At 30.1% G+C, this 16,727-nt stretch overlaps 1 protein-coding gene across 1 annotated transcript in view; it reads left to right on the forward strand.

Moving 5' to 3' along the window:
* LOC145967456 (trace amine-associated receptor 9) overlaps positions 1-15,252 on the forward strand; it is a 37,646-nt gene extending 22,394 nt beyond the window's left edge. Inside the window, exons 6-9 of the mRNA XM_083092370.1 lie at positions 7,128-7,382; positions 10,298-10,397; positions 11,713-11,841; positions 12,834-15,252. Of these exons, the coding sequence (XP_082948496.1) occupies positions 7,128-7,382; positions 10,298-10,397; positions 11,713-11,840 (483 nt within the window). The 3' untranslated portion in view covers position 11,841; positions 12,834-15,252. The remainder of the gene's footprint in view (positions 1-7,127; positions 7,383-10,297; positions 10,398-11,712; positions 11,842-12,833) is intronic.
* The last annotated feature ends 1,475 nt before the right edge of the window (positions 15,253-16,727 follow it).

Here is a 16,727-nt window from a genome sequence, read left to right on the forward strand (position 1 = left end):
AAAAATAAGCGATGTCGCATGAATTTTTTTAACATTTGACATAAATATTCAAATATTTAAAAAAAATCAATTCTCTCTCTCTCTCTTTCTTTCTCTCTCTGTCTCTCTCTCTCTCTCTCTTTTTGAAATGATAAAACTATTTATTGTATATTACTCAGTGTGTTCTTTGTATATTATAATAAAATTATTGAATATTTGATATTATTGAATATTTGGTATTCGCCGAATATTTTTCATATTATTCGTGCGGTGATAATATTCCCTGGTAGCTTCTTGCGCCTCTACAATTTTCTTATACTTGAGGTTCTTATATTTTTATATCTTAGATATTATTGGATAGTGTTCAATTTTCCAACCGCTATTGGTTTCCTTGGAATGATTGGTACGATAAAAGAAGAATTTCGATTAAATAAGTACTATAAATTAAAACCAAAAACGAAAATTTTATTAAGAAAATTATAAGAAAATATTATTAAGAAAACAAACTAATCTACCGTTCAATACGTTTGCTGTGAAACTTCTCTACAAATAAGATTTTCAAAAAATACAGAAAAACAAAAAATCCAGGAAACATCTCATTTTCTTATAATCTATATATAAGTCACTGAATTTAAAAGGATTTTAATTGCGCACAGGATTATATATATTCTGATTAATATATATCCATATATAAAAATACTGTTACTTAATTTTGCTTAGAATTCTTTTAAGTATTATAGCAGGAGTAACAATTATTTATTGCAATTGAATCATCGCGAAGCACTATGGCTGAGTGCAAAGTTACCGATCATATATCAAAAGGAGCGTTCGATAGTTTCTACGGCTACTTTGTTATAATAAAAACGTACACAATTGTAAATTACTGTACTGTTAAAGTAATATGACTATGTCCACGACGATAAACTAAAAACAAAAAATAATTTCTAATACAATACTAGAATACATAATAATACTGATTAATTCGGAGATTCTGATCATAATTTGGGAATCAATATGATTTTAATATGATTTGTATATGAGAAAAACTTTCTTATACAGCTGAAAATTTAATGCTTATGTACTGCTTTAATAGTTAAAACTTTAATCACAATTATCAGTAATTAAGATTTAAATGAAAAAGTACACGAGAAATTAAAATGCGATGTTGGATCCAGATCATGATATCGAATCTAACAGATCATTTGAAATTCGCGGAGATATCACATACACATATATACATATATGGTCACCGAATAGTCAAAAGATTCTAAAGCTGCCTTCAATTTCTTCATCCTATTTTGTTCATTTTTCATTTTATGCTGTTCCTATTTATCAAGGAATAACGAGGTGGAACGAATCAAATGAGAAATCAAATAAGTTCGAGACTTCGTACTGAATTCGCGGATTTTCGCATCAAGGATTATCTTGAGGGTGATTCCTTCTCTATCATCTGCCTTCTTTCTTCATCTACTCTTATTCGACTCTGTTCATTAACGCTTCATTTTTATTAATATCCGTCTTACTTCCATACTTGTATTTGGTATTATATATCTTATTGTTAGATAAAATACATGTTATATATATATACATACACATATATATACACACACACACACCATCATATTTCAAAGTTAGAATAGTTAGAAAATTTATTTTCTAAAAAGAAAAATGTAAAAATGTATTGAAATTAATAAATAATTACATTTTATTAATAAACAATTAATAATATTTTTTCAATTCTTTTAACAGTTAATTCATTAAAATGTTTTTTAATCAATCATTCTTAGAACTGTAGATATTTAATATAACTTTTTGTTATTAAAAATATCTTTTAATCACATTTTTCGCACTTTCCGATTTTTGATAGATATTTTATTTTTATAAAGTATATTCTTATAAGCTATATAGGTAATTGTTTTATCCCATAATATAACATAATATATCCCATAATTGTTTTATCCTGTAATATAGGTAAAAGAATCACTTAAGAGATTTCCGTTGGGAAATAACTTATCTGTGAATAGATATTATATCGGTGCGGTACCCGAAAGCACATTTTAATATAAAAAAAGAAAATAATTGTTTTATGCAGTACAATTTATAACTGCATGTAATTTAATTATACGTGCTGCATGTTTCTCGAAACACGTTTTCGAGTGCGTTCTCGAAACGAAAGTCAAACTTGTTCTCAAAAGCGCTCAACTAAAACTATTAATTAATTTAAATCATACATAAAAGTGATATTAATATGTACAACTTCATTCAAAAAATCACTGAATATATAAAATATTCCTAGGAGCAAAGCATTTCAAACAGATAAAACAATAATAAAACAATAATGCGATTTTTAGTTTTACTGGCAAGTGGAAAATATCGAAAAAGTTTCTCTTACGTATTATAGCACATGTTATAGTATATATTTTTATAGCACAAAAAAGATAGATTTTTGCAAGAAGATTACATCTATCGAAGATGTTATAATCCTTCTTGCGTCAGAGATGTCGGTTTCGCGTTGGTGGAAAAGCATTTTTTACTTAAAATCTCTTTTCCGAGATGTGGCGTGCGCCGTAACCAACAGCTATGATGTCTTTTAGAACGGCGTTTATAAAATTATATTTATTTTTCCTCGCACATTCAGTAAAAGAGAAAGAGAGAGAGAGAGAGAGAGAGAGAGAGAGAGAGAGAGAGAGAGAGGGAGAGAGAAAAAGAGAGATGAAGAGAGGGCAATTCTTGACAGTAAATTCATGTATAATCACTTATAGACCTAGATAGTAAGAGTGATAAGAGTAGACGCATACGAACCGCCATCGGTTTACTTCCATCACAATGGAACAAGAAAAAAGAACACAAACGCCTGACTCTTTAGTCCTTTATTAGTTCCACCTACTCTTCACATCACCATCCTCGTCGTTTACTTGTAATTTAAGCGCAATTTACGCGAGAATATCTCATAAGCCTCGCCGAGCACGAATATTTATCCGGAAATTTGCGGGAAATTTCAATGAAAATGGTCTTTTCCGAAATCAGAAAATAATCCATAATGATAGAAAAAACTCGATAGAGAAGCAAGTCATTTGTAAAAAATTTTAAAAACAATATTTCTGCCAATTAGTACATGTAGTAGAAAATACACTTACGAATACATTTTTTCAAATGTTACATTCTTATTGCTAAATTATAAGCACGTGTAGCATGAATAATCAGTGAAACATCTTTGATCAATGAAACTTTTATAACTAAGTTTTCGCTTCTTATTATCACTGAAATTATATTTCATCAAAACAGATGTTTTTGCCGAAAAGACATACTTCTTCGCACATATAATTGAAATTTTAAATATAATAAACAATAGAAAAGAAAAGAAATGAAAAAATGAGTTAAAAATCATCGTAGCTGTATACAATCATAAGCTGTTTGCTATTGAATTGTGAAAGATTAAACGCTCATATACTAATGATATAACCTGTTGTAGGGGTTCACATTGAAGAGGAGATTGAATGTTACTCTCATTAAACATACGATCATCATTAACGTGAATTTAATTACCGACCGTAATTATTTCTGTGGTTCTATTCCCGATGAAACGATCGAACATCCTATATTGCACCAACTACATGTAACTAAATGATACATCCGATAATTAGATTATAATTGTAAGATTTGCAAGTATAATATCAACGTAATTAAAGTTTTTCCATATAAGTATTATTCATTCAAGGTTTTATTGAATAATATTTATATTAAAATGGATTATTGATTTGAATTGAGTGGATTTTTCTTAAGCAACACATTTTGTCAATTTATTGGTTTTTAGCCTTTTTTGCCAAATATGTGTAGTGCAATTGTATAATTTTTTAAGAATAATTTTTTCAGAAATGACTCTTTCAGGTAATTGCGCGAATATTTCTATATATAATCATTTTCACAGATAATCTCTTTAATGTGCATCCGCATATCACGTGAACTGCTTTGAAATGGTGTAACACCTTGCATAATTACGACAGAAACAATGTCCGCATTGTTGTAAATGTGCACATTCTGCGTATGGCACATGGAGAGATATGTAAATTTTACGCTGCATGCTATGCTTCGCCATCTTCTGTGTTAATACGATTACTCGTAGAATCATGAACCATGTTAAGAGTTTGCTTACTTTGTAATTATTCATCTAAAGCTGTAAATCTTTATTACTCTTACATATATATTTTTTTTCTGTACATTTACGACAATATGCAAATTGACATCTATATACATTACAAAAAATATAATACTTCTTATTTCTCTCAAAGGTTATAAAAAAAGACTAAACCATATTTTATTGTTCATAAATTAATATATTTTATACTTTATAGCATACTAATTTAAAAAAAATAAAAAATTATCATATATATACTCAATTATTTTATCATCCTTTTTATATCATATTTGCGTTACGAAATTGTTGCAATGTATAATAATTTTCGGTAATCTTATAAATTATGTTGCAGTAAGCACATTGTTGATTTATTCCTTTTGACGGATCTTGCTCTCTTTATATGAAATTCAAAACACTTTTCAATTTTTTTCCAAAATTGCTATGCAACGATAATAGATAATTTCAATGTCTCTAGAAATTCATAAATTTAAAATCGCGTAACATCGATATACAGATCACTTATAAAGTAACTTTACCACGATGAAATGAGAAAGTGATCCGAAATACGCTATGTAATATTGCTATTAAGATTTCTGAAATGTGTGTATTGTTTCGTAGTTATAGGCTCGAAAATAGATAAAATAGCCCGTTTAAGTACAAGATCAAAAATAAAATTTTTAATAAAATGCATTTTTGAAAATCCATGCATTATGACATTGAATTTTTCATATTAAAGGATATCTTTTGGGAAGGATATTTTATCGAAGCTTTTTGATATTTCGAAGAAATTTTTATATCATGAAGAAAAAACTATCTATCCTACTTCGTTATAACAGTACAACGATTATGTATAGTACAACGAAAGTTTAACAAACTATAAACTCAGCAAGAATAGTTTCGACACACAGGCAAGATAGGTTAAAGAGAGCATCAGGATCTCCTACTCACTAAAGTTGGGACGATAAATCGAACCGGAATGCTAATACTTCGATCGAATAATTTATTTCACACTTTGTTTTTCCTTCAGTATGATATGCTAATAGCTCGGACGGCATTTCCGTTTGGATTCTGTCTCCTTCACCCCCGTCTTTCCCCCGAAATCCTGTATATCTTGCGCTTCTCTTATCTAATTCATTCAACCTTTTTAGATGGAGAAAGCAAGCATACTGTTAATGAATAAAAAATTTTTCTAGTTACTTTGAATATTACATAATTCTTATAATATTTTTCTATATTAAACAAAAGCAATCTGCATATTTAATAATTTAAAATACATATGTGTAATGAATATGTCTAATATTACTTACTACTTATATAATTTTTAAACGATCGAATATATATAGATGTCATAGGACTATTCGTTCAGTATGAAAACATCTCAATTACTGTATTCTTCTAATCGGTTTTGCCGGACGTTGGGGGAATCATATTATTACCGATCTGAATCATATTTATGTAGGTATTAACGTAATCCCGAAACTTGTGACGAGAGCCAATATATAATGCCGTATAGAAGCTGATGCGAAAGAGAGCTAAATGAAAGGAAGAAGACAAGATAAAAGCGAAGGAAGGAAGTGGAAATGGACGGATCCAGCTAAACGAGTAGATTCGTAATCCCTTTACTGCCGCACGACGAGAGGCTTTGATGCTGACGAGCTTAACGCTTAGCGACTTTCGTAACCGTGTCAAGCCGGCCTAAAAGACGAGTCAAGCTTGAGACGCGTCGGCAAAAGCCTTCTTCGCGTTAAGAGCCATTCGTCCGGATCTTTTTTGACATTATATCTGTCTTCGAGATTATAATTCTGAGACTATGATATGTATGAAGTATTCATAGCGTCTGGCGAAAAAAATCACGCTTTTTTTCCGTTAATCCGGCTTCGTTATCATTTTCAATTGTAAGTGTTGCTTCTATTCTTCAATACCTCTTTAATTTTTCCCTCTCTACACAAGTGTTATATTTACCTTATTATAAATAGAAAAATGAATCAATGATTAAAACGATACTTTTATCTCGCATTAAAGCGGCATTAATTAACGCAAAGTTTTTGAATAAATGTTATCACTTAATTGGACTTTTCTATTTGAATAATCTGAAAAATTTCGCGAAAGTTTTTGAGACTAGTGTCAGCGGGCTTTTAAGAAAATATCGATAATGTGCGGCCGTTACTTTTCCGAACGATTGCACCGGCGAATATCGAAGAACAGGTCGTTATAGATTTAGGACGTCGACAGTGACCGTAAAAGACGCATACTTAAAGCTTATTTATGGAATGGACTTTGAACTTTAATAAGGTTATTTGCAAAGCCATAACGATATTAAACTTCCTAACATTTTTATGTTAGAAAATAAAGATTTGAAAGTTTTATTTTCTCATTTTCTGCGACGTTCAAAGCTTAATATGAACAGAAAATAGTCCTGTTTAATCTTTCATTCAAATTTCGCTCGCGGTATAATCATTGTAATTAAACATAAGGATCAAAGTCTGAAAGTCGAGGGTAATCAAGCCAACGTTCACGACTTTCTATTTTAAAATTTATTAGCCGAAAGAGTTATTAAGAAGATGAGTTCCATCGTCTTTTAGAAGGATATTTAATGAAGAATGAGACGTCGCTATCTCATTAAAAATAGATTTCTTCGTCTCATTCAACTTTGAGATATTCTAAAATAAAACCTAAATCATCGTTATTATAACATAAATCAAAATTTATTATATTAAATGTTATTATATCTGTTCTAAAAATGAAATAAGAAAACTTCTGCTCTCGCAATGTAAACTTCAAACGGAATCTGGAAGATATCTAAAGAATGTCTCGAAATCTTGGAACATATTTTAGAAGCTTCTTTACTTTTATTGTAGACATTTGTATTGTCTGGGTATTCAGTACAAATAAAGAACGGGTAGCTGTTTATTCTCTCCTTTATCGTATAGCAGGTTTATCGAGAAAAACTGTATCTAAACTTCCATCTAAATGAGATGAACGTACTACGAACGAGACGTCTTACATATTTCAGCTTGTCGCCCACGAGAGACGATTGTCGACCTCGGCCTCGCGAACAATGGCTGCAATGAGTTTAGGTTTCATCGTTATGGTCACACCATGGACAATTCAGGAAGTCGTTGTAGCCTGCACCGGAAGCAAGCCACCGCCGTTTCTCGACTTCTTGGCCACGTGGCTAGCTCTCTCCAACAGCTTTTGGAATCCTTTCCTCTACTGGCTGCTCAACAATCATTTCCGCCGAATTTCGCGGGAGCTTCTTTACACTAAGGTAAGCATAAACGCTTATACATACATACATACATACATTTTAAATCAATTATTATTTATAGTGATACTATGACACTTATTTTAATAATAAGTACATTTAGAAAAAAAGCATACAAATCACAATAGAAAAATAAGTTAACCTAATAACCTAATCTAACATAATTGTCTATTTTGAAAGAGACAAAATTTGAAATTAAAGTGAGTTTTAAAATTAAGTTTCAAAATTTACTTTTTAATATATAGAGGATGAAGATAAGTTTTATATTTTTTATTCAATTTCAGAATAATCGAATTTATTTCTCCTTTTTTGTGCTTGTCCCAAAAAGCTAGTTCGTCTGGTTTTTGTGAATTATATGGTAGACTATTATAGTAGCAAACACTATTTTACACGTGTGAACGTTCGTAAATCTCGTTAAAAGCGGGCGCATGTTTTCAAACATTCATTAAAGGCCAGTCCGATGCACTTGGCAAATGAGAAACAATTTTTTTCTTTCTGATACTATCACACCTTCTACTTCATAAAATAAATTACGAATTACAACAATTCAAATTTTTTTACATAGTAAAATCTCTAGTTATCTTTCTCTTGTGAAAGAGATCAATAAAAAGATTAATAAAAATTATATTCGTGAAAATATAGAATTTCTTCTCTTATATTCTGTATTTTATAATCCAAACAAATTTGATATATATTAATGTAAAAAGTCGCAAACAGAACAATATATTCTACTGTGTACAAAAAACAGGAATTTATACGATTTAAGAATAAAATAGTTCGACAGGTTCGCAAGGCGAACGCGGTATTTCCTTTTGTTTACTATTTCCTTTTCCTCCATTCGTTTTATCTTTCCGTTACATCACGGTTGCGCGTCTTCTCACTTCTGATTTTATGCTCCACTCCCTTTATTCCGCAAAATCAATCGTACGCCCAGCATTGCTATAGAATCAGTAAATTTCTCGAAGAGGATGGCGATTCTTGTCGCCGACGAACGAATGAAGACGAACGACTTAACATGATCCCTCTTGCTCCACCGGAAAACACGGTACCTGTCGCGGAAACAAGATTTATCCGGTGCAAAACGCGTTACGCAACGCATCCGACGGATCCAACATCGCGGTCGGCTTGTCCCTTCTTCTTCGCTGAATTCTCTTTTCGGATTCAGCAGGAATGAGGGAAAAAGACCGTACGTCGCGCAGCTCGGTCCGGCCACATAGATCTTGGCGCTTCGACTTTACAGGCCATGAATTCCGAAAAGCTCGTCGGCATGCAGTAAATCTTTAATCGCAGCGTGAAGTGCATCGCGGTATCCTCTCTCCCATATTCGCTGGATATGAAGCTATATGCGAGCAAAGTGTACGGGTACAGAGTTTTTTAGTATTCCTTTACAACTGACTCGCGCCGTCATTCGATTGATAGCCGATAAACGAATCTGAGTCTGTACGAGATAAACGCTGCCACTTCTGATGTATCACGATGTAGTTTGCCTGCTGTTTTGGTGAAAAATGGAAACCATTGGCGGATATTGAAATTGCGCAATTGCGAGGTGGCAATTAAACTCGAATATATTTGAGCTTCAATTTTGGAAACACTAATTAATTTTTCGTACGTTACATCTTTCTTCAAATTCAGCATTGTAGGCTTTGTCATAAATATATTTAAAATATATGGAATTTAAAAAAATACAAAAAATAAAATTTTACGCTTCGAAATTTTTTAGTTAAAAGAAAATCCATTTAAATTCTCCAAAGAATCTATCACAATAAAAATGATACCAAAGAATGTACATTATAAAATGAATTAAAAATTCAAAGTTACACATATACTAAATTTTTCTGATAATAGGTGATAATATATTATATATGTATTAACATTTTTTAGCAAACCAATAGATCAACTAGCTTATGGAAATCACTTTGCATGAATACGAATACGCTCTTAACAGCGTAAGTATCCTGGGGAGATCATATGCCGGATATTGAGCTTCAATCTTGGTTTTTATTGGCTTAGATATTGCCCATGAAATTTATATAAGATGATTTCACATGTACACGGAATGTACTCTAAAACGAATCATGAATGTCATGAAATATTTATACTTATTTTATTTTTTATACTTTTTATATTTGGAATAATGGAATAAAATGCAACTTATTTGATAACTCATTTGATAACGTACATAAATTCCTGTAAATAAATATGAATTAATCAACTAGCATAACCAATCGGACATAATAAAGTGTCCAAATATTTTCCAATAATTATTATAAATTTTATTGTTAATTGTAAAAACATTTTTGCTTGTAGAAGAAATTTTGATGTAAGTAAAATTTACAAAAAGATATTATATTTCGTAATAATTGAATAAAATATAATGGAGCAATTGTTTAAATTGAGTAAAATACTTGATGTAATTTTAATAATGTATTTTGCTGTTTGATAGATATTAGCTAAATGATTGACATTTTATTTCTCAGTTGGCAGTATCATATACTCTTTACTTCATAGCAACTGTTCAAATAGACAAATGTATATCTGACAAACTGTATTCCTTGAGGACCGACGTTGCATGCTATGTATTCTGTTTCGGAGCATCACATTGCGCACAAAGTTTATGAAAGCGTACCGATATGCAATTAAAACTACTTTACATTTATATGATAAACAAGCGTATGAATACATTGTGGTAATGTATTCGATTACCAGGAAAGCCTCGAGATAATGTCGTGATTATTTATTACCCCATTCTCACGGGAAATAATCTTGACTTCATCGCACAGGTAATCAATAAAGCTTATAAAATCTGACCCTATTTGAATTGATTTATCGTTTGCAAGTTGACAGTATTCCTCTACCATCGATGCAACGTTACCGTTATTGATATTTTGAAAAATTTTAATTTTCTTTTTAATATGCAGATTCTGTGCAGATCTAAGCCGTTAGGTACGAAGCAGCATTGCTGCGCGACCAGCACCGGTGGCTTAGATGTTTGCAGCATTGCCGGTGTCGACCTATCAGGTATGCTAAATGGATGTCACACCGCATTAAAAGCAAAGTCAATCGAGAACATTTCTCTACGTTAAATTTCGCATATATTGATATGCAGAACGGGCTCAAGAGAGACGGTATTTGAGCAGTAGAAATGTATATTGGAATTTAGAAATGCCTTTGCACAATCAGAATTTTAAAATAAGTTTACGATTTATTCTCATACATATATATAATTTTTTCTAACAAAAAAATAGAAATGTTATCTAAATTAAAAAATAATATATCTCAACTGTGTGTATGAATTTGTCTATCTATTATATTAATTATAACAAAATCAATCCGTTTGCCCTCACATTGATGATTTCACACCAGCAGCGACGGGATTAACGTAATCAGTATTTTGCACTAATTAAACCAAGGGAAATCAGCCTTTTGACAGCATCCATTATCAAAATTAACTACATTCTCGTGCTTTATGTGACATCCATAAATGGAAATTTAATACGATCGCTAGTAATAATCAATGTCATCACACACACGTAGATGCGAATTGTATCATAATTATGCTTGAAAGTGCATCTATCACATCAGGCCGCTACAATTGAATATGTTGCAACATTTTTCATATTTTGATATATACATACGAAACACATAAACTATCAATCCTTTTTTATCACTACAATTAATGTAGTAATGTTCCCGTATATTTTCTTATACACTCTCTCTCCCTCTCTTTGAATCGTTTAAAATTAAATAGATTGGCTAAAAGAAAGGAATGCCAGGAATCTTATAGACAAAGAATTATATTAAAAAATTTCAGAATAAAAATAAAAATAAGAAGTTTTAATAAATTTATTCAATTAAATCTTTATCATGGTTGCACGTTTCATAATTTTAAATATCGCGAGAGATATATCTTCAATTTTCAGTTGAGAAAAAGAAAGAGAATGATATATAAAACGAATCGTTTTAAAATTCCTAAGAAATTTCATCTTTTAATTAGAGTATAAATATATATATATAGAGAGAGAAATAAATATTGTATTCTTAATAAAATTTTGTCCCGAAATATTTTTGCGAAACCACACACATATACACACACATATCGCGAAAATATAACAAAACCACATTGGGAAATATATTGCGATATTTAATTATCGGGCTATACAAAATGTATGGAAGCCAAATAGAAAAGCAAATTAATTCCTAGCTATATATATTGTTCCAAATCTATTGTTCAGCGCAATGAATTTCATATTGCGCGGAAATAATTAATGGTTATTAATGGATGTGATCGTTAATGATAACGTGAAAATTTTTTTTCATGTACTTTTCTTTTCAGGTTTGGAGCGTTGCTCAATGGAACGATGCTCAATGGCGCGTTGTTCTTCGTTATCACTAGCGAATACACCGCCACCACTCCCTTGGGAGACCGGACACATGGCACATGGCGACGCAGCATCCACGTGAGGTGCGCCTCACATAAATATATATGCCTTTGTTATATTATTCATGTTATTGGTTGTGCTACCCATGTTATTCTATATTATATGAGATCTATCCCCATCGCATTAAAATTTAATGATAGACTCTTTGATCAATTTTTCATGCAAATATGTGCGTATGCATTAATAATTCTTGAGCTGTAAGCCGAACTTAAAAAAATTTTAAAAATTTTGCGAATAAAATTTGCAAAAATAAAAAAAATAATCAATACATCTTTTTTTATTTTTTTATTTTTTAGATTCTAATAAACTTTGTTAGAGAGTAACAATTACAAAAGTAACAATTACAAAATATTGTTTAATATTGATTAAAACATTATTGATTAAAAAACATTTCAACAGATGAGTGTCTTAAATATTTAATAAAAAATATACCGAAAAATTATTATATTGCATTGAGAAAGCAAGTAAAAATATATTTTTTATAATTTTTTAAATATTATTTCTTTTTATGGTTTTATCGCTAGATATCACAGTGTGCCCTCCTGCTCATCATTTTTATATAATTTTATATTAATTATAACTATATTTTAATTATAATATTAATTTTTTTTAATAAAAAAATCAAGATTTTTTTTCTATGTCAGAGCTAAAAACATTTTTAAAATATACTTAAGTAAAATTAAAATTATTTTGGCATTATTATTATTATTATTATTATTAGATATATATGTAATTAGAATATATTATTAAATTATTATTATTTAAAACATCATTAAATATTAAAAATATTATCTATTTGTGCTTATCTATTTGTGTAATCTATTTGTGATTAGGAAAATGATATAGATTATTTCTCATTTTTAATTAAAAGACATTGTGCCAAAATTTTACAAGTATTTTAATAGAACTGCATAGAATAGACTGCATAAGTGACTTATTTGCGAGTCAAGTCAGTTTCCTTTTTATCCTGCATCCCCGATTAATTTGTATTAAACATCCATGACGATATTTCCAGCCAAAGATGCCGCCACGCAAACGGAGGATTACGGATCTCCGGACGACGCCAGTTAGTACAGCGTGGCGGCAAGCCGGCAACCAACTCTGTTCCAACAGTTTCGGGCACAATATCCGTCGTCTGTATCTCTACATCCGTGGGACGACGCTGCACCCTCGCTGGCACGAGGGAGATTTTCGCGCGTCGCGACGGTCGGATTAGGCCAGCATCATCGACACGGTCGACGGCATTATTTCGAATATGCGTATTTCAGGAGCCTACCAGATCTCATTCAGGATCTAGAATCGCGGTAAAACATTAATTGCGAATCATATTCTCGAATCAGGGTATTACCTTTGTCACGTCGCGATTCGCATAAGAAAGCTTGATCTCACTGCGCTCTCATCAACATATTATAATCGCGAATTCCACGCTCTGAGATTGAACATACGTGAAGAGAGTGTCGACAGAGAGCGATAGTTTTCGTCGTGCGACAAAATTGATTACGGAAATTAATTATGGCACCGACGGGGATACTAATCGCGCTGCTTTCGACGATGTACATGGAAATATTTAATCACGATGGAGCACTCTGCGAGTGTTAGCGTCATTCGCGCCCGCATTTGCCTCTTTCTCCACAATTAATTATTAACGCGTGAGTGTTCATACTACAAACGATGCGCTCAGGCGTATAATTGATCTTCCTTCCACGACTAACTTTTTCTTTACGATTTTTCAGAATACAAAATGATTGTTTGAAAGTACAGAAAGTCCTAAATCCACAGTACTTTTTTCAACAGTTTTTGATCAATTTAGAACTGAATCTTTCTTGAAAGAAATTTTATTTCCTTTTGAACATCTTATAATGTAACAGATCTGGCGATACAGTCATGGATTATAAATGACGTAAAATCACTTAGCGAATAGATAAAATAAAATTCATGGAAATGAAAGATATATTTTAAAGTTTAATTGTTTGCTCAAGAGCTCATTGGTGTACAACCAATAATTACATTACATCTACGTCATAGACATTATTGTTATGTATATATTTCACGAAAAAACCCGACAAAGAGATGAGGAGAGTGCAAATATTCGAAAAATCACTCTTTTAATATTGCGGAGTTTTATACTATAAATGAATTAATGGAACGCACGATAATGACAATGTTCCTGCATTTTCAAAAATACATTTAATTCAATCTTACGCTTTCTGTAGAAAATCTCGTATCGCTACTACGGACAAATTATCTACAATGTTTCATAAGAAATTTGTTCCAATGACGATATTGTAAGACGAATTAATTACATTACTTTTGTTTAGCATAATGCAGATGGGACAATACAGAAACAGTCTGGTAAATTTAATTATGACAACTGAATTAATTATGATATAGCTTTCTATACATTTGTACGGAAAATACCAGCACCTGGGCTTTTATTTGAATTAATGAAAAATGTATGAAAAATATTAAGTTGATGCAAAAGGTTTACAAAAGTTTTGTTTTTCTTTCAAATTTTATGTTAAATAAAGTTAAAAATTTTAAAATTCTTCTCAACTTTAATTTTTTAGCAGTTTGTTAAAACGAAAATAATTGAAAATTTTTTTTGATATGAAAAAATATGTATTAAAACGATAAGCGAGTGATAACATGTGATAATTTTTGAACTTTGATTTTGTTTTCAATTTCGATAATGTGACAATCCTTTTGCACCAGCATAATATAATTGTAGAATTAAGAAATTTTTAAGTACGAAGCTAGAAGACTAGTATAAAAATACATTATCGAAAGACTCATTGAAATATTCAAGAAATGGCAATAGTATCTCTGCTTTAAACGAGAAATATGGAATCGATGCTGTTTTTTTTTAACGTTATGTATTAGCGGAATATAATCTTCTTGTATAATCTTTTTGTATAAGAAGAGATTACTTTCCACTGACACTAAGGACAGTAGGAAAATATGCTTTTAGACCGAAGAAAGAAAGCGTTAAACTAATCATTCATTAGAAGTGAAACTTTTTTAATGAAATCAATTATTATAAGTAAAATTTCACGTCATTTTTATAAGTGAAATGTTCTCTCTTTTAGACTTTAATACGTGTAAATATAATTATATTTTTAATTTATAATTAAGAAATGTTTTGCATATTTCTGATATGAGACGATTTATATATGTATATATGAGAAGTGATATTTTATTTACTATAATTTTCTATTTAAAACTATAGATTTTTTATTAATTTTTTCTTTAGAGATTTTGTATTTTCTTTTTTTATTTTTTATTCGCCACTTAAATTATTTGTTCTCAGGAATATACAGGGTTTAGCAAAAGTGTGGAAACCCCTTAATATTTCGAAAAATACGCATTTTAAAAAAAAATGTTTCATACAAAAGTTATAGGGTTTTATGTGGCGCATTACACAGCAACATTATTATGACCTCGAATTGCGTTGTCAAGGTTATGTGAAGATCACCTCCAACTTTTTAAATGGGACACCCTATATGCTTTTGCATATTCTTGTAGCTTATCTCGAGAGCTTTCCAAAACACTATAATTAAGTTAATTTTCATTAAGTACTTTCCGAGTTATGAGGCTTCAAATCATTTCTTAATTTTACATAAACCATAAAATATCTTGTAAAATATTCATTTTTCGATTATCTTACCTTAATACTTTTATGTACAAAATAATGAGAGGAATCAATTGGTGTAAAGAAAAAACATAGTTGTTTTTAAGAAAAAATATGTAATTTGCAATTAACAATTACATATTTTTTCTTAAAAACAACTGTGTGTTTTCTTTACACTAATTGATTCCTCTCATTATTTTGTACATAAAAGTATTAAGGTAAGATAATCGAAAAATGAATATTTTACAAGATATTTTATGGTTTATGTAAAATTAAGAAATGATTTGAAGCCTCATAACTCGGAAAGTACTTAATGAAAACTAACTTAATTATAGTGTTTTGGAAAGCTCTCGAGATAAGCTACAAGAATATGCAAAAGCATATAGGGTGTCCCATTTAAAAAGTTGGAGGTGACCTTCACATAACCTTGACAACGCTATTCGAGGTCATAATAATGTTACTGTGTAATGCGCCACATAAAACCCTATAACTTTTGTATGAAACATTTTTTTTTAAAATGCGTATTTTTCGAAATATTAAGGGGTTTCTACACTTTTGCTAAACCCTGTATATTATATATACATTCACATATAAATAAATTTTATATATATTACGATGTTTGCTCTTTTTTTAATTGTATTAAAATATTATGTACAATTTTAATTTTAGCTATTTAAAATGTTTTCTAATAGTATGTGAATTTTTTTAAATTAACAGATTTATACGATAACTTTAATTCGTGTTAGATGTCATCTATAAATTATGTAAAAATACATTGCTAGTCATGAAAAATCTTAAAAATAAATTTTTCATAAATTTATGTATCAAATTTTGCGATATATTTCTCGAAAACGAAAATAGATGCTGTTGCTAAGCACTTATATACTCCCATATCTTTGAAATAATAAAATCCATCTACTTTCGCTTAAATTAATTCGCACAGCTGACGGATCATTATTTATTTCTACTGTTGATAATGAAGCACACGCCTTAAATGGCAACACGAAACTCTTTGAAATATTTTCTTCGAGAGTTTTATCTCATCTCAAGACGTTGCTTATTAAAAATACTTTCTATCTGTATGAGAAAAAATGAACATTGGAACATCTAATTGAATACAAGAGTATATACACATATACACGAGTAATTGAAGAAAAAAAGCGCAAGCGATAATATATTCTTTAAATGTGTCAAAAAGAATTATGTTCTTCGTGAATAATATAATTAATATAACAAATACGAAGAATAAATAAGTCTTGTGGAAAAAACAATTTATCTAAA

Source organism: Camponotus vicinus, unplaced genomic scaffold, assembly GCF_025532165.1.
Source record: "Camponotus vicinus isolate PSW18456_S1 unplaced genomic scaffold, iyCamVici1.0 SCAF_1, whole genome shotgun sequence".
Taxonomy (NCBI): domain Eukaryota; kingdom Metazoa; phylum Arthropoda; class Insecta; order Hymenoptera; family Formicidae; genus Camponotus; species Camponotus vicinus.